At 40.5% G+C, this 23,720-nt stretch overlaps 1 protein-coding gene across 10 annotated transcripts in view; it reads right to left on the bottom strand.

Moving 5' to 3' along the window:
• CTNND2 (catenin delta 2) overlaps positions 1 to 23,720 on the bottom strand; it is an 892,220-nt gene that overhangs the window by 350,245 nt on the left and 518,255 nt on the right. For all 10 annotated transcript variants that reach the window (XM_058564342.1, XM_058564335.1, XM_058564340.1 and 7 more), the window contains one exon: positions 9,544 to 9,738. In XM_058564342.1, coding sequence (XP_058420325.1) covers positions 9,544 to 9,738 — 195 coding nt within the window. The remainder of the gene's footprint in view (positions 1 to 9,543; positions 9,739 to 23,720) is intronic.

Genomic DNA, 23,720 nt, shown 5'->3' with positions numbered 1-23,720 from the left:
TATAACAGAAGAGTTTAAGAAAAATACTCCCAGCAGCAGACAAAAAAGGGAGATTGGGTCAAAATGTGAAAATAGGGTGTGAAATGCAGTTAATTAAGCTGACACAGGAAGGCAACAGCTCAGTATATGAGGAGAAAGAAAGAGTGCAGGAGTTTGTGAATATTATTAGACACTATTTGTATTTCACTTTGGCCTGTTTTTTTGGAAATGTCATGGAAATCATTCAGAGCTTGGCTTCTGAAGTTAGAGAATTAGGTTCACACTTGGGCCTTTTGATCAACTCTTAGTACTGAACAAGTTACTGAGCTCTCTAAGCTTCAGTTTCCTGATCGTAAAGTGAAGAGAACGAAATGGCCTCATGGGATCGTTGTTTGCTTTAAATGGATGAAAAGCATTAGATATCTAACATGTAGAAAATGTTAAACAAATGAGCAATTATTATTATTACCATCCACAATGTTGAAATCAACTCACATTGGAAAGGGGGATGGTACATATTGCATGGGGATAAAAGGCCCATGCCACTGGGCATCAGACTTTATAGGTCCTGTAAGGGCTTTATTTGTGTGGACTCATATTTCCTCCAACAGTCCTGTAAGAGTAAACATGTCATTCTCACTTTACAGATGGGAAACTGAGGCACAGAGAGATTACATAACTTGTCCTGGTTTGCCTGATAATCTAGTAGAGAAGGAATTCAAGCCCTGCCTCCAGAGTTTATGCTTACAACCACCACTGCAAACTGGACCAGGTTTAAGACCTCAAAGATGCACATTACTGAATTACCTGACATGGTGAGAAAACTTTAAAAACGATGAGAGACCTAAAATTAAGGGATTCCTACTAAAAATACAAAGAGGAGTTTATAATAGGAATTAACAACCTGATTATATTGAAAAAATTATTACAAATTGGTGTAACTAATTTACACTATTTCTCATCAAGTGAGTTTATTGAGCTATGCAGAAAAAATATACCGAAAAATTCTTTATGCAGAAAAACTAACTTTGTTCATTTCTAGGAAAATCAAAGAGGAATACATATAGTTATCTTAATTTTATTTTAAAGTGTTTTGAGTCTTAGTTTAATCAGCAATATCACTAAATTAAGAAAGAAAGAGGGTGGGCTATTAAATCTAAGATGGGTAGACAACTTTCAGAAAGATCATACTAAAAAAAAATCACAACTACATTTGTGGCACTTGACGAATAGCACTTCATTCAGAAGTCTCATTCCTGAATCTATAGCTTAACTTCTTTTAGGTCACAATAAATAAGATAGCTGATAACAATTTCAGAATATAAAATCATAATTCAAATTGGTACTGCCAAGTTGAAATAAATTAAAGATGGATCAATGTAATGAAAATAATGTAAAATACCAATATAAATGGGGAGAAAAATACACTATATTAAAGGACAGGTTATAAGATCATCTAGAAAACAATGTGTGAGAATTTGACAGATCTCAAACTAACCATTAGTAATGTAACAACGTAATGCCTTATAATTTTGTGTGTGTGTGTGAGGAAGATCAGCCCTGAGCTAACATCCGTGCTAATCCTCCTCCTTTTGCTGAGGAAGACCGGCTCTGAGCTAACATCTATTGCCAATCCTCCTCTTTTTTTGCCCCAAAGCCCCAGTAGATAGTTGTATGTCATAGCTGCACATCCTTCTAGTTGCTGTATGTGGGACGTGGCCTCAGCATGGCCTGAGAAGCGGTGGGTCGGTGCGCGCCCGGGATCTGAACCCGGGCCGCCAGCAGCAGAGGGCGAGCACTTAACCGCTAAGCCACGGGGTTGGCCCTGCCTTATATTTTTTTAAGTATGACATAAAAAGTGACTTCAACATGTAAAGATTAAATCCCCCCATTTTGCCCTACCTGTTCAGACATTGGTGTTTGGCTCATGCAAACCATGGCTCTCCATTGGTGTGGAGAGGCCAATATTGGTCGCACCATTGAAAGACTTTCTCTTAATACCATTTTCCCCTTAATTTCTGTCCTGTTATACATTTTCTCTTATTTGAGTTTTAGAGCTCCATTGACCAAATCACTCGTCTTGTAGGATTCTTCCATTCAACTGAGCCTTCTTATGACAAACATTTGAAGTAGAAGGTGCTTCGTCAGTTCTGTAAACACTCCTCTCTCTCCTCACATGCTCTGCAAACAGCCCCCTCTCCCCTCAATAAGCTCTTAGAACTCAATGAACCTACTGCTGGTCTCTTTGGGGAGATTCTACACATAGCCTCTTCAGCAGTTGACTTCATACTTCACCTGACATCTATGCCCTTCATGCAATTATCTGTTTTCTGTAGCACTACACACATAAAGGTCTAACATGTGAAAGGGAAAAAAAAAGATGTTTTCTGTGCTACATTTGTTTGAAAGAGTGGAAGAGGGATCCTGTTAAATAAAATCAAACTTTCCACTTTGATGATGGAAGATGGTTACATGCATTATTTACTGACAAAGGAAAAAAAGGAGAACAGAATAAAATACAAGAATCTGGCACATGAAGAAACTTGGCGGCGGGGAATATAAAGTAAGGTTCAACAAAAGGAAGAAAAAACAGTTACTTTTGCTTTTGTTGTATTTATCTTTGCTTTTATGTATATTTGTATGTACACAAATATGAAAACATAAAATACATTTGCACATGTTAAATGCAAAATAAGCATACAATAAGCTAATTAAATAATATTGCCTCTGCAAGTTCAGAAAATAAAGATGGCTTAAGTGACAATGGGTCCAAGAACACAGCCTACACATTCTTAAAGAGAGTTCAATTCTATTATTTTAGGGATGAGGAACCTTTAGCATCCAATCCACTATATTCCCAACAGGGTTATCATCTAGAACTGAATCTTCAAGGTCTTCCAATTTTCTGTACTCTGCCCAGGGTGATCCATGCTAAACTCAATGGAAAAAACATTCAATAAAAAATAAAATAATCTTTTAACTTCACCTATTATTATCTTTGTGGGGAGAGGCATTTAATGCAGGATTTTTAGCAGTAGTGGCATCACTATTGGTGTTGATGATAATTATTGGTGTTGATGTTTTATTTTTATTGACATTGATATTGAATTTTATCAATGAACTGTTCTACTAGCAAACATTCTTGTCTTCCTTCAGCTGTAACTACGCTTTTTATTTACATCATTTTAGGTGAAATAGCATCTGGAAGCTCTTCTTGGTTTTAAGATGATATTTACCATTAGGCTCATTAAAAGTTTCCAATTGGGTAATAACGTGCCCCTGACTTTTTAGACTTAAAAAAAGCAAAAACTTTAAGAGGTTATGGAGGATCTAACTGGACCTACTCTAATGGGGAGCAATCATTTTTACAGTTTGAAGTAACAGCATCTAATAAATAATAAACTGCTAATATTCCACATTTCTGTGGACTGAAATGATGATTTTAATTGAAAATGTTATTTATATATTATTTTGAAGAAGAATAACAAAATTTTATGAATATGAAGGTTCTATGCAATCTCTCTAAAACTTTATTAAGCACTGGCTATTATTGCAGAGAATTAAGGTTTTTATAAAATATTTTCTCCACATGTGTAGATATTTTCACCACAATCTTTTTTCTTTTTATGTTGCAATACTTGTCAACCTCATAAAGATATTTATCAGATTTTCTCCTTGCTATGTACCTATGATAATTTATTCTTTATTACAAGCTGACATGTTGATCATGAAAGCTTGTTTACTCCCCTCACTTAGAATCCCATTTATCCACAAGGAAACTCATGTGACTATCATCCCAGCAGATGCTGGCCATATTCACTAGATTAGAAAGACGTGTTTGGGTGGTTGTCAGAGTCAACTATTTGTGTTAATCAAACGACTCCTAAGTTGACAGTCATGGATATGTATGAGTTTGAAATAAAAATGTGTATGATTTAGTTTCTACTTAGATTTTACCATGAGCAAATCCATGAGAATCACATATTCCTTATCTGGCTGTCCTCCTTAATATGTAAGGTCTGGTTTTGAGAAGCCTTATCCCAGATGAAAGGTATGTTTTATTTAAACAGACACCATAGTTAAAAGTGTGCCTCTTTAAATTTTCAACACGCAAGAAGTAAAGCCCCAGATGTTGGGTTGATTGTCCTCCGAAAGCAGGTGGGGATATTCAGGCCATCTTTCCACTTGCTGGCCTGCCTTTTCTGCTGCAATTCACACGATCCTGCCTCCTGCCAGGAACAGAACACTGATGGTGTGTGTGTCTCTCTTTATGGTGTGTTTCTCTCTCTTTATCTCCCCCTCATTTACTGGCTCCACAAGAAAGGACTGGCTGTCATGTCTGGTAAGAGGGAACTCTCTGGGGAGCCCTGTTGACCAGGGACCACTACTGATTCAGTAAGTGACCCTTTTTACCTTCTCTCAGGCTGCCAGATCTTTGGGGCCGTGTGCTGGCTTCTGTCTCAATCCTGTCCTCAGGCACGAGGGCAGCTGCTCTAGTTTCTCTCTGCCTCCCTACTAAGAGGATATCTGGGCCCAAGGGGGCCAGTGGGCCATCTTCAGAGCCGGCTCCCTTCTGCTGGGACTGGTTTCGGGGAAAGGTCTGTGGTTCTTGTCTTGCAGTAGCTGGGGTGCCTGAGTATTGAGTGTCAGAGTTAGGCCCGAGGTGGAGTCAGAAGACCCTCTTCAGACCATGTTCTCTGTCACAGCTGTGGCTGATAGAGTGCCCGCTCAGCTGAATAAAATCCTATCAATTTCCTGTGTGAGTAGTGACTGGTCTGTATGTTTCACCATCCACAAGCCTGGAGCGGAAGACAGGTGAGGAGTAGGATTTTTGCACCCTGATCCTCCAACATGTACATGAATGTACATAAATACACAGACGTAAGGTCTCTAATGTTATCGTTAGGTAGCTTTATGGATTAGGAAAGCCTAGAGGACCTTTTTAGAAGTCCCAAAGGTAGACCGTGGTCTTTCTCTGAGTTGGTGTCTGAGTTTAAATTAGTCTTCATGATAAAGTCATGGGGTGAGTGGCTTACTATGGCAGCTGAGAATAAGAGATGGAGAAGGAAGGCCGAGAGGAGGGATGGAAAGAGATGGTGGTAGGTTGAGCCTAAGGGCAAAAGCTAACTGAGAAATCCCCTCTGGTGGGGAAGTGTAGGGAGCTTTAACATGTCTCATCTTCAATGTCTACAGTTGTTCCCTGGTCTTCTCTGTGCAGTCATCTCCCTGTGCATCTCTCAGCTCTAGAAAAGTCTATTACTCAGGATAGCCTTAGTATTGTTTAGGGGCAAAGGAGGTCCAGGGATGGGATCAGCACTGGGCCAAGCAGGGCAAGGAGAGGAGAGGGGCCACAGAGACAAGAGTAGCACCCGGGAACCCAAGCTGGTAGGGAACATGGTTGCAGCACTGAATGACCAAGGGTGGACATGGATGAAAAACACACACCTTCCCACACCCCCCTCCCCACCGAGAAACTAGAGGAAGGCTGCCTTGGGGGGATGGGCGAGGATTGCGTATAATACAGTCTTGAGTTACATGTTATCTAGGAAAGACAAGACACTATGTGTTGTTTGGTGTTTTTATTAATACTCTGTCTCCAATTTTATCAGGAATATTCATTTAGCCGTTAAGGTATTACCTTCCATTACCAGTTAATTTTTCATATGCTTACGTGCTTCTCTGAAACTAAACTAAGCATGCGTAAGGACAACGAGTAGATTTACTCTTCTTTGGATCTGCCAGTGCATCTAGCGCATGGTGCGTCTTCAACAGATATTGTTTGATTAACAAGATATAGAAAACCATGAAGCTCTACAGGTGAAAATGGGTGTATATTTATTTTGTTTGTAAATGATAATTTTTACAAATGCAGCATCAACCAAGATGACTGTTAAGAGTCCAGGTTTTAGGGCAAGATTGCCTGGGTGTGAAGGTTTAAAGATTGGCTCCATACCACCTGTGACCTTGGGCTGATTACTCAATGTCTCTGTGCCTCAGTATTCTGATCTGTAAAGTGAGCATCATAATAGTACCTCCTTCATTGAGGGGTTCCAGGGATTTGTAAGTATATTTAAAGCATTAAGAACAGTCCCTGAAAGTAGGGACGTGCTATTTGCTTTTGTCATCCTGTCTCACCTGCTTGAGACTATGGCACCGTCTGGTACTTCTCTAATTGTTTAGGCAAGTACGCTTGTCTTCCTTCCCAAGTGTTGACTCCTTGAAGAGGGGCAACTGGCCTTCCATTCCCCTGTCCCACTCTCTGGACATATCATCTGGAAATGCTTTAGTGATCGAACTGAAGGAAGACCAGCCAGTGACCAGTTACTTAAAGGCAGAGAGATGAGACTGGTTGCTCAAGTCACATCAGCCAATAAACTGAACCAAGAGCCAGTGACCCCTGAGTACCTCATGTCTAACAGACCTCATAATAACCTGTCTTCTTCTCTCAAGGAATTAGGGTATTTGCTCTGGCCCTGGATGCCTCTAAAAAGTCTGTACCAGTGGTCCCCGGTGTGGAGTGTGTACAACACAGGGGATGTGAAAAATGACGCCCTGGGATATGGGAAAGCAATCTTAGAATTTTTTTTACATCAATGTTTAATCTTGACTTTTACTAGATATAATTTAATAATATTGTATAATATGTACATAAGATATAATTTAATAATATTGTATAATATGTACATAATTTATAAGCAAAAGATATATACCCATATGAAAGGCATGTTCTCAAACATACAGGTTCTGATATGTTTGAGTTGCAGTATTAGCTGGGAAAGTGTAAGGATTTGAAGTGAAATGAATTAAGTGTAGAAATAGGGAGGAACCTAGGCAGGTGCAGGGGAAAGAGAGATTGTGCTTTATGCTTAGGAGCTGGAAATAGGTGGCTTCTCCCCCCACCCCCTACCCCGTCATTCCAAGAGACCATCCATGCACTTCTGGAAATTTCTGTAGTGTTGTGTAAATCAGCATATTTCCTCAAAAGTGCCTCAAGTTCTGGGGCTGGCCTGGTGGCGCAAGTGGTTAACTGTGCACGCTCCGCTGCGGTGGCCCGGGGTTCGCCAGTTCGGATCCCGGGAGCGCACCGACGCACTGCTTGGCAAGCCATGCTGTGGTGGCGTCCCATATAAAGTGGAGGAAGATGGGCATGGATGTTAGCCCAGGGCCAGTCTTTCTCAGCAAAAAGAGGAGGATTGGCAAATGTTAGCTCAGGGCCGATGTTCCTCACAAAAACAAAAAAAAAGTGCTTCAAGTTCAAAGGTGCAGGCTGGGATGTGGTCTTGGACACCTGGAGATCACAACCTCAGCAGATCTCTGCCAGGGCAGAGATGACCATTACTGGGAAAAGCTGGGGCAAAGTGCCCTTGGAAGCACTTAGAGGACACTGCCCCCTTCCCTCATAAAGAGGGGCAAAAGAAAAACGCTGGTTCATTCATTCAGCACAGTTCTCCACAGATGGCTTAGAGAAGGGGTTGGCAAACTTTTTCTGTAAAGGGCCAGAAAGTAAATATTCTCGGCTTGAGCAACGATACGGTCTCTGTCACAATGACTCAACCTGGTCGTTGCAGCGGGAGAGCAACCATAGATGACAAATAAGTGAATGGTGTGGCTATATTCCAATCACTTTATTTATGGACACTGAAATTTGAATTTATATAATTTTTAAATATCACAAAATATTACCCATCTTTTGATTGTATACCATTTAAAAATATAACAAAGTTTCTTAGCTCATGAGCGCGACTAAGACAGGTGGCCAGCTAGACATGGCTCATGAACCACAGTTTGTAGACCTCCGGTTTAGAGAAGATCCTACGGTATTATTTCTTTTTTTAAGTGTGAACATCTTCACCTGTCTTAATTTGATATAGATGAATGAAGGATCTTTTTCTTATTGTAGCTCATTTTTCATTAAATCCCTAGAAGTTTATTAACAGGAGCGGATGAATATGGAACAGAGAATCAACATAATCCCTTTTGTTGTCAGTTTTTATTCAAATTAGATCTTGAACAACGTCACTGAGGTTATCTGCGTCTTTATAAGGGGTGCGTGAAAATAAAATTACCTTAGTTAATAATATGCAACAAACTAAATCTTAAAATAGCCCAACCACAGACAGGAGTGGATCTAGCAGACTGCAGGCGAGAGAAATTCTGACACAAGAAAAATTAATAGGTATTCTTTCTCATCTAAACCAAGATGTGTATTATTAACATTGGACAGCATTTACAACGTCAAAAATAAAATAAAGAGTATTTTGTGCCTTTCTTCCTATGATGCAGTGAAATACTGAAATGTAAATATCAATAATCAACTATGAGAGCAGCTTAGCTTGCCTGGATTTCAAAACGTGTAATTTAGTATCATAATGCAGTTTAACAAAATTGCTATGCTCTACTTCGAGGTAACTAGAAGTTACAATCATCTGAGGATGCGGAGCCCTGTGTGCCAAGTTCTGGACCAGAGTTTCAGCTTTCCCACGCCTCAGCCCCCGTCGGGGATAATGTGTATCATTAGAAATGAAGGAGAGCTCTACTGTCTGCAAATCAGCAACATAATATTTTCTAAGTTTACTTAGCAATAGGAGGCTTTATAATAAGTGCAATTCTTTATTTATTTATTTATTTATTTATTTTTTCCCCCAAAGCCCCAGTAGATAGTTGTATGTCATAGCTGCACATCCTTCTAGTTGCTGTATGTGGGACGCAGCCTCAGCATGGCTGGAGAAGCCGTGCGTCGGTGCACACCCGGGATCCGAACCCTGGCCGCCAGCAGCGGAGCACGCGTGCTTAACCGCTAAGCCACCGGGCCGGCCCAATAAGTGCAATTCTCAACATCTTAATTATATCGATTTTATAGTTAAGTGTTCTTTAGCACATTTAATCATGACATTTGGCCAGTTATTTTGCAAATGGCTACATATTCTGGAAAACGCTTGTCTGTCTTCATGCAGCCTGTGAGTGTTCAATTCAAAATATATATTTAATCCAGGAAAGCTATACAGTTGACTGAACCATATGCAATTGCCAATAATTGACCTTTAAATAATAATTTCATATGATTCAGCTGAATAGTGTGTATGAAATAAATTCTGTTTGCCTTACAAAATATGATACATTTTTAGTAAATATGTTTTTTCCCCAAGCTTGTCAAATAGGTAGACTATATCATTAAAAAATACTTACCAGCATTAGACATGTGCCTTTTATGTCCAGAATAATGACTGTGCTTTCTTGAAGTATTTATATTCACTAAATACATTAATAATTATGTACAAAAAATTAGTACCACTTCCTTCAACTTGCCTGTTTGACAAAACAAGCTTACAACCCCATTGAACTTATTTCACTGACAATATAGTCAGGTAGCTAAACTGGAGTCATATCTGGTTTCTTTCATCGTGATCACAGATATTAACGAGAGAAGCAGGTCATACTGCTTGTGAGAGAGAGGACACACACACACACACACACACACCCCTTTCACAAGGGAGTATTATTTATGCTCCCAAGCAGACCCACCTCACTGTGGACAGACCACCGAGCGGGGTCCTGAATACACACCTGTGCTCGTGCGGTAGGTGCCGGTGTGTGCTGGCGGCAGAGGGTCCCCCTGGCTCTGGCTGAGACTCCTCATAGGGGGCTTCTGATAGACGCGGTCTTCATAGATGGGGTCTATGTGGTGCTCTGGGGACTGCAGGGCCCGCAGCTCCGGGCCCAGGTGGCCGTGCTGGCTGCTGTACGAGGCCCGGGACCCAGCTGAAATAAATAACAGGGACATTAAGACTTGACCAACATTCAAACAGAATTTGTTTCATCAAAAACATTTTCAAAATTTTTTTGGACAGAAATGTTGAAATCTGCAGAAAATCAAATGAATAACATGAAATGGCAGCAATATGTCAAGCTAATCAGCTTATCGGCATCACCCAGCTGCCTTGCTTTGCTCCCAAACCTGATCTTACAAAGATGATAATGATTCTGAGATAAATCCACACGGAACAGGGTCAGTGAAACATCATTTTTCTCAGCTAATGAATGTAGCTAGTTTCCTCACTAAAAGAATCAGGCAGACAAACCTAAAAACCCCTTATTATCCCGTAGTCCTTGCACCTTAAATTTTACAACAGAAATTATTATTTAAAATGATGAGCAAATGAATAAGCCAGGACAGCAAGACATCTTGACATGGTTCCTGAAAAGTGAACAAGAATTTGTTCTCATCAGCAGTTTTTTCCTGGACAATGAATGAACCCAAATGTTCGTACTTAACAATAGTCTAAACCCCTGAGAGAAGCAGATTTTAAAGAAAAAGGTTTTGAAGTTACGTTTTCCTTTACTCTCACCCTCCAAATTGAAGCATCTGCATTTAGTCTTCCTTCCTCTGAAAAAGGTACAGTTGTCACTCATGGGCTTAATTTATAAATTGGGGCTACACATCACTCGCCTTGTAGTGTTTTTAAATATTATTTGTGTCATTTTGTTACGTTGTCTGGGAAGAGATGTGGCTTTGAAGCAATGCTGTGGACCAGGGAACCTCTGCACATGAGGAAATAGAGTTTTCTGAGGGCTAGGAGGTTGAGTTGACACACAGAAAAGAAGAGGCTGATGGAGAGCCCATATTTTATCTGAGGTACAGTCAGAACCACAGGAGCAGAAGTACAAGGAGAATCGTCTCCCCTGGGGCAGACAGGTTGGAGGACACCCAGAGACAATGAAGGATGTGGGGCATCAAGAAGAGATGGTTATCTAATGATGGTGAGTAGAGAACACACACAAGAACCAAATGAGGCTACAGCTGATTTTAAGAAAGACCTGTTAGCTAAATCCCCAAAATTCATACCCATGTGACATGCTGGGATTAACTGTCAACTGCCTTGGGAACAGCCCAAATCAGAAGCTCCCCATTCTAGCCTAAAGCAACAGGGTGTTGGAATTCCTTGATTTGGGTGGTGACTGTGGACAGCTCTCCCTCTGTTCTGCTGGTCCAGGGCCTTCACCAGGGGCCACTTTATAGCCAAAATCTTCAATGCTCAATGGGCTACTTCTTCAGCATTATGTAACCCCAGGGACTTTTAATATCTCACCTAGTATATTTAAGGAAAAAGTCATTCAAAAGTTTTGAAATTGCCAAAAGATAAATAAATGTTTTACTGGTATATTTTATACAGGCTGCTTTAAATTTAAATAAGCAGAAAACAGAGCATTTTGGAATGATTGGGGCAATGCTGAAATTCTATGAATTCAGTGTTCATAAAAATCACTGAATGTTTTGAGGAAAGCGAAAGAATAGGGCAGACAAGTTCTTTACCTTTCCCTTTGCTAGCAATTAAATAAATTCTGATTTAGATAGCATTCAGATGAATGCTAGATCCAAAATAACTTTTTTGAATAATTAGGTTCATTGCATCTGATTTATCAAATGCCAACATCACACTGAATATTACCTCATGCTCATATTTTCCAGGAATATATTTAAGTACGATATGCCTTGAGTTCCTGCTGTCAATTCTTCCTACTTCTGGAGATTTTGATAATATTGCGAAGGACTTACAAGTGTAAAAAACAAGGAAACAGTCATTAAATCCAAATGCTTCATAGTTAGATAAAAGTTATCCATCACTGGTAGATTTAGAGTTGTAACTTTATCACCATTCCTTGATTCTATGCCTCTAAAAACATCCAATGATGAGCAATAAAACGACCTGCTGGTCTTTTAAGTGATGAGGTGATCTGAGGGCATGGGTGAAAATCCTCTTATGATAAGCATTTACTGGGCATGATAAGCATTTACTGGGCATTAGGAAATTTTTATTAGTACCATGAATTAGAAATTAATGACCAAGGGTCCTAGCAAGGAACAAGAATCTTAAGATTCGGTCTACCTCTGTGAATATCAGACTTTCTATGTGCTGCTATTAAGAAAAATATAATAATAAAATTAGTAAATATTTGAATAGTATACTATACTTTTTTATTAGCACACTCTTGATAAAACTATAAGTTCATAGTGTTTCCCTGTGGAAACATTTACGCAAAGTACATTTGCATATTTAAGCATTACGCGTGGCACTAAATGAGATAAAGCATTTTGAAAGGAGCATTGTTTACATTCCTTTTTATCCATTGTGATGAGGTTTCAGTTACTCATGGGTGGGCACAGTTATTGGCAAGAGAGACAGAACTAGGAGAAAGAGTCAAGGAACCAAAGGTTAAAAGTACAACTTCTAGAATTCATGCCTTCTACCATTCTTGCTCAAGAAAGAATGTACCAGACTAACAAAGCCTATTTTATTTTCGGCAATTTCGAGAAAAAATTCTCACACAACCTCTTCTGGGAATATGCTCAAAAATCTCATGAGATGGTGTATATGTTTGCTGATTCAAAGAAAATGTAATTTTCTTTAGTAGTAATTTTCTCTCACCATTACGTTCTATTTGACAGTGAGTCTTCAGCATTACATTGGGCTCATTAGTAAGCATTTACATCTTTAGAAACATTAGTAAGCATTTACATCCTTGCCAGGAACTGGCATTAGTGACCATTAGTAAGTACTGCATCTTTGCCAGGAATTGGAATGATGTTACTATAACAAGAAAAAATTCTGGAGAAACTTTGACTTTGTCCAAAATGTCAGAGATGTCAAGGCCAATGATGTTGGTGCAGAATAATTCTGAGAGCCTCACCTTGACCAAACTGAGGGTTCAGAACTTCAGCTTGACAAAGTGTAATGGAAACAAGGATGGGCCAAAGAGAAAAGGGAGAGGAGAACCCACAGACCAGACCGACTGCAGCAACAGTTTCCCCCCGCCACTGTGGACACAGGTCATGAGTATAATGCCTGTGTCCATAAGGCACTTTATGACCAATTTCTGCAACAATGTTTACATCATCCCGTGTTAACATCAATGCTATCATATGGTTTTACTCTTCCTACTTGTCCTCTCCACAGGACAAAGTTTGGGTCTAGAGAGCTCAGGCATTGGCAATTTTCGTAAATAATGTGTTTCTGAAAATGAGTCTGAAGACTCATGTCTGAAACGTGAATGCTCGCCTTCAGGCTGAGAGGTTATGATCCAGGAGGACTAAAGGATACTGTAACAGCCCCATGGGTGCTCTGTGCAGGCCGTGCCTCCTGCACGTCCAGGAGCCCTGGAGGACTGGGGAGAACCTGCAAATTGATGTAGGACTGGGCCGACAGCTGCTGCACAAGAGCTATCACTTGTCACAGGGCCTCAGTCACCTCCTTACTGCTGCTGGGGCTGACAGGAATGGATGCTCAGGCAGCTCAGAACCCAAGTCACTCCTGTCCACGTAGCTGTGGTGCTGATGGTGGGAAGAGAGAGGAAAGGGTTTGGTTCTGTGGCAGAAGGGGAGGTATGGGCTCCAGGGGCTCAGAGGGGTGGACAGACTGGACTACAGGAGAGTGGAGGGGACACCCCTGCTTCTCTGTAGGCACCTCCACTCCAGCGCTGCCATTTACATGAGCAACTCCTATGTAGAAACCTGAAATCATGGCTCACCATCAAATTCTGCATGTGAAAGGTGGGGTTAGGAGTATAGATGTATAATGTTCAACAGTTTCAAGTAAAGAGAAATAGCATCTAAAGTAGTAATTCTACTGCTGTTTCTTGTGTCAATTTTGCCCAAACAACCCGAAATAAGAAGACATTTTAGGGCCCCAAATCTGTGTCTAACCAGCTGGGTGAATCAAGGCAAGTCACTGAACCTTGCTGAGCCCCGGTTTCCTCAAGTGTAAAAATACAGATAATAATACATGCATTTGTATGGCATGGGATTCTGGAGGATCAAGATGAGAGAGATTACGTGCGAAAGTGCTCTGCAATTGATAAAGCAACATAAAAATAGGTATTCACGTGTCATTTGATCTTAGAATCAAGAAATTATATCATCTCATGAAAATATATCTTTTGATTTGAAAAAACACACTTTTTAACACAAACTATCAAAAACTTAGAGATTTAATTTTTAAATACAAATGGCAAAATTTTTGATAATTTTGTGAAATATCGCAAAATGTAAATCTCATGGTTTTATTTTCTTTTCTTAAACAAACATTAGTGTTGCTTTTTAATAGACAATTGCAAAGAATGCAGGAATGAAGGAAGTCCAAAAGGGAAAGAAATACTGAAATGAGTAAGAAAAGGCGGAATCCTTTTCAGAAAGGGATATGGCATAAATTAAACCTGCAAACTGAAGATAACAAACATTTGCTGATCCAGGAGGAAGTCAGCAGCAGACCTGAAGGGAGTTTTTGACACGGAAAATAATTATGAAGCTGAAAGGGCTCACATTTCCCTTACTGCCTTGCTTGTCTCACTCCCCCACTGAATGTGACTGCACGTGAAATGCGACTCCACATTTTCCTGGGTCACAGAATCCAACAGGCTCTGTTTTCATTCGACCAGCAGTATGAAACATTTCTCATTTTAGACTGATTTGCAAATAAATTTCTATGTACCAGATTTTACATATATCGTTTATATGTCCCAGTTAATTGACATTGATGGATATACTCATTCAGCCAACACATATTTACTGAGTGCCTGGGCAACTTCTAGGAGTTGAGACCCCATGGAGCTTACGAGAGACAAGGCTCCTGGCCTTGAAAATAAGTAAGCCATCGTTTTCAGGCAGCTATGGAGATAAAGATACTAAAGAAAAATAAAGTAGGGTAGACAACGTGTCCGCCGTATCCTGTTTTGATATGATGGTCAAGAATGATCTTTTTGAGCATCTGAAATTTCAGCAGAGAATTTCATAAGGCCAGAGAAGAGGCCAAACTGGAGAAAGATCCATGTATTTCTCTGACAGAGGGAAACAGCAGTGAGAGTGGAGGCCCTCTGTAGCAGATTCATTTCATAATATATATAGGAGGGACTTTATTAGTATCTATTTAATCCATATTGACTTTTAAAAGAAACACCAGCTAGTATATGAACTCTTTTTGAGTCCGTACTATAATCGAGTGTAAGAACTGAACAGATATTTTTAATGCAAAATTTCACAATCACACCACATTTTTATCAAAAGGATTTGAAATATTCAACAGAGGATAACACATAACAAAGTCATGAAAATTACACCACCGAAGAGTCAGCTCAAATATATATATATTTTTTGCATTTGAGTTTTCATTCCTTAGAACATGATTAATTCTCAAATCTTGGCTTATTCCCCCAAAGAATCATCTGGGGGACTCTGAAATGCTGATTCCTGGACACAACCCCCAAAAGATTTGAACTCGGTTTATCCAAGAGGGGGTGACAATGTGCACCATTACACCTCGTGATCCCACTGCAGGGATCACACTGAGAGCCACCCTGTCCCAGATGGAGAGAGAGGGCACAGGCATATTTAAAAGAAAGAAATAAATACCTAACATGTTACAACCCTCATTTTATCATTTCTTGCTTTCTTCAAATAATATCATTTACTACTATGTTACGCCAATTACTTTATTGAGCAGAATGAAACAGATTCATTCTGCTTTTCACTGGGACCCACTCACATTCTTTTATTTCTATACTATATAATTTATGATTCTCTAATGCAAATTCACTCGCTTTTGCAAAGAAATAAATGTTTGCATGCTTTCATTTGGAAATATCAATATTAGGTTCTTAAGGACATACTGCCATTGGTCTGTTCTCTTCAAATTTGGGAGTCAGTTTCAAATGCTCATTTGCAAAGAAATGGAAGGACAAAATGAAGGGCCTAAATGACACAGCCGTCAGTCGGCCAGAACAAGCCGCCTCAATGTGTTTGCGAACAGGTGGCTGAGACAGGCGCTTCTACTTCTGAGATAAAGAGCCGACTTCAAGGAAAAGCTATAAACTTCTTGTGCCATGAAGGAAAGTCCAAAGTAAAATCTAGGAATTCAGGTTTTTAAAAAATTGTGCAATCAGTTCATGCATCAATATTGATTAGTGAAGCCACATCTTTGAAGGGCAAAACAGAACTTGTATAAAGAAGTGTGGAGCCTGGAAGAGAAGCAGATTTTCCTTTGCAAATCCCCAGCGCACCTCTTCCTCGCTCAACACTCTGATTTCAGGGGTGTGTTCCCTGCCAATGCACTGGCATCATTAAGCAACGTGGCCAGGCAGCATGGCCTGTGCAGGTAGGTAGCCTTCCCTCTGTGATAGTTTATGGCTTTGAAATAGTGATTTTGTGACTTTGAACCTCTTAAATAGTCTGGCTTGATATCTGTCAGCATAAACTCAAGAGGGAAAAGTGACATCAGCAAATAAGCACTTCTAGAAACACAAAAGGTAACATAACTGTGGTTAACATTATTATATCACAAACGTGTGCTAAGTAAATTGCTGAGAGATGCAAATATTACATCTCAGACCTGAGGAATACCTTGTCATAATAAAGATTTACATGTCTTACTCTTGATTTTTGCTTTTAACTCAAATCGAAATTCCAAAATCTACTTCCTACTCCTAGGCTAACTCATGAATTAATTTCAGTATTTAAAGGACCCAAAATATTTCCTGTGTATCCTGAGTCAAATCCATGTGCTAAATTTCATTTGCAAATGATCATTAAGTCATTGAATTAGTTTGACATCTTATCTCATGTTGTTATAAATGTTAAAATATATGGACACATTTCCTATATAGGCTATGAGCCATATTTCAGACTGATGTTTGGGAGGGACATCATTAATTCAGATGTATTCCATGATAAAATTGCATTGAAGCCTAAAAATTTCAATGTAACAGGCCATCCGATGATTTAAAATGATTCTATGGTAAGTCTGTTTTGGAAAGCAAAAAGTGCCCCCCTGTTTTAATTATTTCATAAATCCTAGATTTTCAATTATTATGCTAACTTAATACAGTTTTGCTGTGATCACAAATAACTTGAATGCTCACACAGTCTCTGCCAAGTTACAAAATACAAAAAGATCTGTTCTTATAACTTTCTTGATGAGGTTTCCAATACAACTTATTGCAATTATGAAACTTCACCTCAGCTTTAGCAAATGAACAGTGTAATCTATTGGGACTCAAATACTTTCCAGTGAGAATAATTTAAAGGTCAAAATCACTGGTCAGGACACAATCAGGATCATGTGATCTTATCCCTTATGAAAGCACATGCCCCTTGTTCTTGTATTTTCTCTCTGACCACAAGCGTTTCTTCCCAAGCTGTTAGGAAAAAAGGCTTCTTTTGTTCAACTCCTTTTGTGACAGGCGGACATGTGGAAAGTAATAAGATGGTGGTGACGGAATATAAAGAGTAATGTGGAGTCTGATATCTTTGCATTCTTAGGAGGGGCCATTTGCATTTTTGTCTTCAGTCAAAGGTCGTGTGGCTTCCGCGGCTACAGTGAAGTGTATGGTGCACTATGTCACAACTCATGCCCAGCTCCAAGTTAAGGACAAGCCTGTGGAAACCTACCTGTCTAAGGCAGTACTACTACTAGTGAAACACACTAGGTCAACAGCAGTGGTTTGGCACCTGCTTCTGGTTTGTCTCAGGGTGGGTAGAGAGTGGCTACGAATGTCCTCGCCATGCACTTCAGTGTTTCTCAAAATGCCCTGTGCCTATGAGTCCCCTGATTAAGGTTCAGGTTCTGACTCAGTAGGTTTGGGGAAGGGCCTGAGGTTCTGCATTTTTAACAAGTTCTCAGGCACTGTCACTGCCGCTGGTCCGCCGACCAGCCTTTGAGAAGCCAAGACATGCTGGTTTAGCTGTAGACACGTATCTTGGTTGCTAAAGGCCTTTAACTTCGGCATCCTTCTGGAGTCCTGGAGTCAGACACATCAATGCCTTATTAAGCAAACACGAGTGCCTCAACAAAGGCACAGGCCAAGGGTGTAGCTGGATTCTGGCCATGCTGATGGGGCCTCACTTACCCGGGTCCAACATGTAACTGTGCTGGCCACCACTTGTGAGCACTGTATCGGCTCCCATGGGCTGCCCTGGCCAGTGGGTCAGACTACAGCATGCAGGCTGCTGCAGAGCGATTGTCCTTAGCTCTAGGCGACTGGGCCCCACGGGACACCAAGGGGCATGCAAAGGCCTTCATGAGCAGACTAGCTGGGGCAAGAGTCATTTCAAGGGGGAAAAAAAAAAAACATTTCTGCATATGCAGCATGGACTTTTTAGATATGGGTAGACTGGAACATTTTTGCTGCTATCACTGTTTCTTGGCTGATTCTCAGAAAGCAAGTATCTACATTCCCTGCATTGCCACAGCACATACACATGTTAGGGTTCAGCTCAGTGCTTCTCAACCCTGGGAGAACATATATGGTATTCACCAGGAAGACTTTTTAAACAGTATTGATGCTGGGCGCTCACTCCAGACCACTGAATCAGGGCCTCAGGGGATGGGCCCAGGGAAGGGAAGAGTTCAAACACTCCCCAGGTGTCTCTAAGAAGGAATCTGGCTCTGGATGGTCAGGGGCAGGCCTGGTAGATTGGGGGCCTATGTAGGGTCTTGAGGAGCGCATGTCAAGGCTTGGTCCTTGGTCTTGGCTGGAGATTGATATTTCCATGGAAACAATCTAGAACAAGATGCTGCTGACCCATCTTTTTTTGGTACATTGAGATACAAAGCAGGACAGACTTCAGCTTCAAGGGACCAGAAGTCTTCATTCTACTTTCTGAAATGTTCCTGCTGTAGGAACTGAAGCTAAGTTCATTTTTGTGTATGTGGTTTTTGCCCATCAAAGGGCACAGATGAAACATCCACAGAGACCTCCATTCTCGAATGTAGGGGGTGGGTAACTTCCCCTTGGAGGGAAGTGTAGTTTCTGAACTTTGCAGGAAGACAGCGATACCTTTGAGACTAGGGAGAGTAGGACATGGTTTTTGCTCCAGGCCTGCTATACACTGCGCTGCACTGAACTTCTTGCTGGGAAATTCCCCAAGTTCACAGTGTAGACATGCAGAGATTGCATGACATTTCCTGCCTCTCCCAGTCCCCCCATTTCTGTGAGTTTCCAGAAAATGTCTTTGGGCTGGACCAAGTGTGATTTCTGGGAAGGTACATTTATGAGGAGTAACTGCTCTTGGGCTGGGGGTTGCCTGATTTTCTATATTAGGTGAGGGTGGGGTCATGGCAGTGACAATCGTGTCCTGTGAACTCTTAGGAGTCTTTCTAGAAATAACTTCAGTGTAACCACAACCATTCCAGTGAGAGTCCTGACTGAAGCTAGTGAAAGGACCCCCAGAAAGACTCGACCAGGCACCCCAAATCCTTGTCAGCTGAGACTGGGCAGAACAAGAAATTGGTAGGGGGTGAACTTTGAATTGTAATATCTTTGTACAAAAGGGCAACATAATTTGAGTTTAGACTTGAACTTAAAGTCTTCTGACATTAACTTGTAAAGAAGTTTAATCTGTGAATGTTAATGTTCACCTGAGAGGGGCCTCCTATTTAAAATTTGCTTCCAATGCCGTCTGTCTCCTCCCTGGGAGCAGCTTTTGGCAGCAGCGTGCTGGGTAGAACGGACCAGGAGCTCGGATCACTGCTGCCCTATTGTCTTAATTAACTGGTAAAGCAGAGTGATCTACAATTTGGTGCTTTGTTAATTAGTCACTCACCAGTTTTTAAAGGCTAGTCTCATATTCACACAGATACTCTCCTTTATCAACAAGGTGGATACAATTCAATGAATGTCATTTTACTGGTCTACAGCTGCTTCTCAATACCCCCAACAGTGCAACGTCCGCACAGTACATCTGAAATCTGGCTTCCAGACCTAATTGCTATGGATAATTACGGATATTTCCATGGAAACAATCTAGAACAAGATGCTGCTGACCCATCTTTTTTCGGTATATTGAGATACAAAGCAGGACAGACAGACAGAGTTCAGCTTCAAGGGACCAGAAGTCTTCATTTTACTTTCGGAAATGTTCCTGCTGTAGGAACTGAAGCTAAGTTCATTTTTGTGTATGTGGTTTTTGCCCATCAAAGGGCACAGATGAAATTCTCAATGGACAATGGACAAGGAGAAGGGTTTTATCGGACAAAAGTAGGCTTAAGTATGCAGTTTTCTTCATAAATTGGTTTAAATATTTTTAAAAATATGTGAACTAAGATAGTTTGCATCTCAGTATCTTAAACACAGGCCTTTTTACTCAGAATGTATTAAATATATCATAGATAGGCTGCACAAATTCCTTTTCAAAAATCAGATATTTAGCTTCTAAAATGTAGACTTAAAATGTATTCTCTCTGTATCATTTTTCGACGGCTTTCTATGTTTCACCAACACCCACAGAATGGCCTTGGTGATAATTACAGAAGAAAAAGACACTGTTAACTCTCAACATCATGTATAGGGGAAAAATAGCAAATAAAGTGCTTCCTAGATTAGTCATTCTCTATATTTACATTTTATAAATTCTTTATATCAACATCTTATTAAATTTTCATTATTTTACTCAACATAATATTTGGCATACAAAAAAAGAGTTTGAAAAGAGAGTAATTATGTTGTGTAATAAACAGTTCTGGGGAGCACTCAAATTTTTCCTTGATTCTTTTCTAGTTAAAAGCTTTCATATTTATATGTGTGTGTTTTAGAATCCAATTAGTAACTGAATTATATATGAATAATTATTATTTGAATACCACTTCTATTTACCACAACATTAATTCCCTCATACACTGCACCGTTGATGGGACCTATGTATAATTATAACTCTTCCACTCCAGTTTTCATCTGTGGTCTTTATTGAAAGAACTTACTACAAAACCACCAATTGGTATGGTATGGTAGTGATGTTGGTGATGTTCTTCTATTACAGAAATTGATTTGTGTTGACTCTTCCAGTGCAAGACAAACATAGTTTCCAGAAGGCTGTCAAGGTGAAGGGGTCTGTTTGTGGCCACGTCAACAACCACCAACAGCTAACTGACTCAGCCATGGCGGGGACTGTGGCGTTATCTGCTCTAACCAGCTGAGCTTAAGACCTGAATGAATACTTGTGTATGTGTGTATATTTTTTCATTCTAAAGGGAAATGTATACAGACTTCCCTTTTCTATACCAATTATTAAAATGAAGCTGACTTCCTAAGAGAGGTTTTGACTTTATCACGTTGCTAGCCCAATCAAGAAGAGCAAAGATTGAAGCCAGAAACATCAGGAAAAGCAGACACCATTCAAGGTTCAGTATGGGCTGCCCCTCTGTCACGGCAGAGCACCTGTGGGCCCAGGTCCCATCTAGTGAGCCAAACAGGAAAAATCAATGCTATCAAATCTGTTTGAAGATACTTACAGAGCAAGCAGAAATTCAAGGGGCTGCTCATGTCCACTCAGTCAAAATCACTAATGGGAAGTTTAGGTTCCCTTTGATGCCAAGTCTGTACCTGCAGTTTCCTGGGCAGTCCTCAGTATACAGACACCACAGGAAAGGCGTTGTCTGTTTTTATGATCTCTTACTTCTCTAGAGCTACACCCGGAGAGCTGCTAGCACTACAGGTGAGCCTATGACATTCCATGGACTGCTGTCTAGGCCTCTATTAATACTGCAACTGAGACCTAAGAAATACCAGAAGCCACTTTCCGAAGAATTGAGAAGCTCAGAGGTGAGGAAGCAGACACTTTATCTTACAGATTTTCAATACCCATTGAACCAAGCCTTTCTGGTAGCTGTTGGTCATTTTTTAATGTTTCACTCACTTTGGAGAAAACCTGGTATCTCTTTGTGTTCACGCCTCTCTCTGTACTGAGGATGACTTCTGGTTATCAATGGGACACAACACTCACCCACTAGCTAGCTTTACAACAGTCATTCAAAAATATTTTTGAATATGTACTAGACGAGGCGTGATGAGGAGTTCTGAAATATGCGGGGTCTCATTAGCTGCCCTCAGGAAGCCCATATGCCCACTATTCAAATGCTCTGCCTCTTTTGATTGTGGGAAAATTCAGGATACTTTCTTCTTTGTGTCACAGTCAGTGTTTTGGTAACACACAGCAAAATAAATACATAAAGATCCATTTGGGATCAGCCTTTAGAGATTTTAGATATTTCACTTCAGCTATTTCATAGTAAATGCAAAGTTTTATACACATATATAAAATACATATATATACACATAAATGTGTGTGTATATATGTACATATATATAAATGTGTGTGCATATTAATTTTTGTCATATATTTAGAATATATATAATAAGCAGAAATTATATGTATTATACATTATATATATATTCTGTATAACACTGACTAAACATATGACGATTTTTTTGTGTGTGTGTGAGGAAGATTAGCCCTGAGCTAACATCCACTGCCAACCCTCTTTTTGCTGAAGAAGACCGGCCCTGGGCTAAGATTCGTGTCCATCTCCCTCTACTTTACATGGGACACAGCCACAGCGTGCCTTGATAAGTGGTGCATCGGTCCACGCCCGGGGTCTGAACCCACCAACCCCGGGCTGCTGAGCAGAGCGTGCCGTCTAAACCACTACGCCACAGGGCCAGCCCATGACAAATTTTTAAAAATTACAAAATGTACCTTGGTTAAATACAGTGGTGGGAGGGATTTTGATACAGACTGGGTTGCAAATTAACTCCATTTTGAGAGATTTTACGTTATTAATTCTTTAAGATTATTTGTGCATCTACTAAAACAGTTGGTCTCCATATAAGCCCTGCTGCTTAGATAAAAAGAAAAAAAAAAAGTATTTAAAAGCATCATATTTATTAAGGCAGAGATACTGGTTAACTATAATCATTGAACTGATCCTAACACTTGAATTAGTGGCTAGCATAGATGCCCGTGTGTCCAAATTAATTAACACCGGTGACTGAAAAGAGACCCAGGAATATATTCCCCTCAATGCCCCACTGACTTTAAGTTCAGAGGCATAGAATCCGAAGAGTGGGAGAAACCCACACCATGGGGTCAGAATCAGCCAGGCTTTCTCCATTGTTGGCTGCAAGGGACACAGCTAGGAAGCCAGTCCGGGGGGCCAACAATGTCGTTTCCTTTTCTGACTGGATACTGTATCTGAAAGCATTTTCCCAGAAGACTCCTACTTTAACCAGTCATCTACCTGATCTGCAGAACTGGAGAAATAAGATGGATTCTGAATTCAGTACCAGCAAAACATCTGGGCTGCACATTACCTGGCCCACTTCTCAACGAGGGAAAAGGGAATTGCCTGTGAGTTGGCTCACTAATGGGGGCCCAGAACTCGTCCCACGTTAATTGGTTCCTCTTCCAACTTCTCACACACTCATCTTGCCTCCACTCTCTAATGTCTCAAATATTCACACACTCCTGGGATTCTAACCCCAAGTGAAAAGAAGCTTATAGGGCCTTCTAGGTATTTATTCTTTCCAAAAAAATCTCATGGCCCCTTATTAAAAAAAACAAAGTGGATAAAAATCTCTACTCAGGAAAATGGTCACTAGTTCCCCAGTGCCTCCTCAGAGTCAGCTCAGGAGAGCAGACCTCAGACCAAGTGCAGCCTTAATCTCAGGTACATCCCCAGTGCCCCAAGCTCTACCTTAAACCTGTCAGGGCTCACGGCACCACTGGACAAGTATGCATAACTACTATGTTATCTGACCCTCCCCAGCTATACGCCTCTTCTCCTCCTGGCACTTGTCACAGTTGCACTTTGTAAAGCCAACCTCAAATGCTGCCTCTGTCAAGAACCCTTTCCTGATCCTCCATCCTGGATGGGCCTTTCCCTCTTGGGATGCCCCCAGCCGTTGGTCCACTCTCATGGCTC

The sequence above is a fragment of the Diceros bicornis genome, chromosome 20 (genome assembly GCF_020826845.1).
Source record: "Diceros bicornis minor isolate mBicDic1 chromosome 20, mDicBic1.mat.cur, whole genome shotgun sequence".
In the NCBI taxonomy this organism is placed as follows: Eukaryota; Metazoa; Chordata; class Mammalia; order Perissodactyla; family Rhinocerotidae; genus Diceros; species Diceros bicornis.
This window is presented reverse-complemented; position numbering and strand designations above follow the sequence as displayed.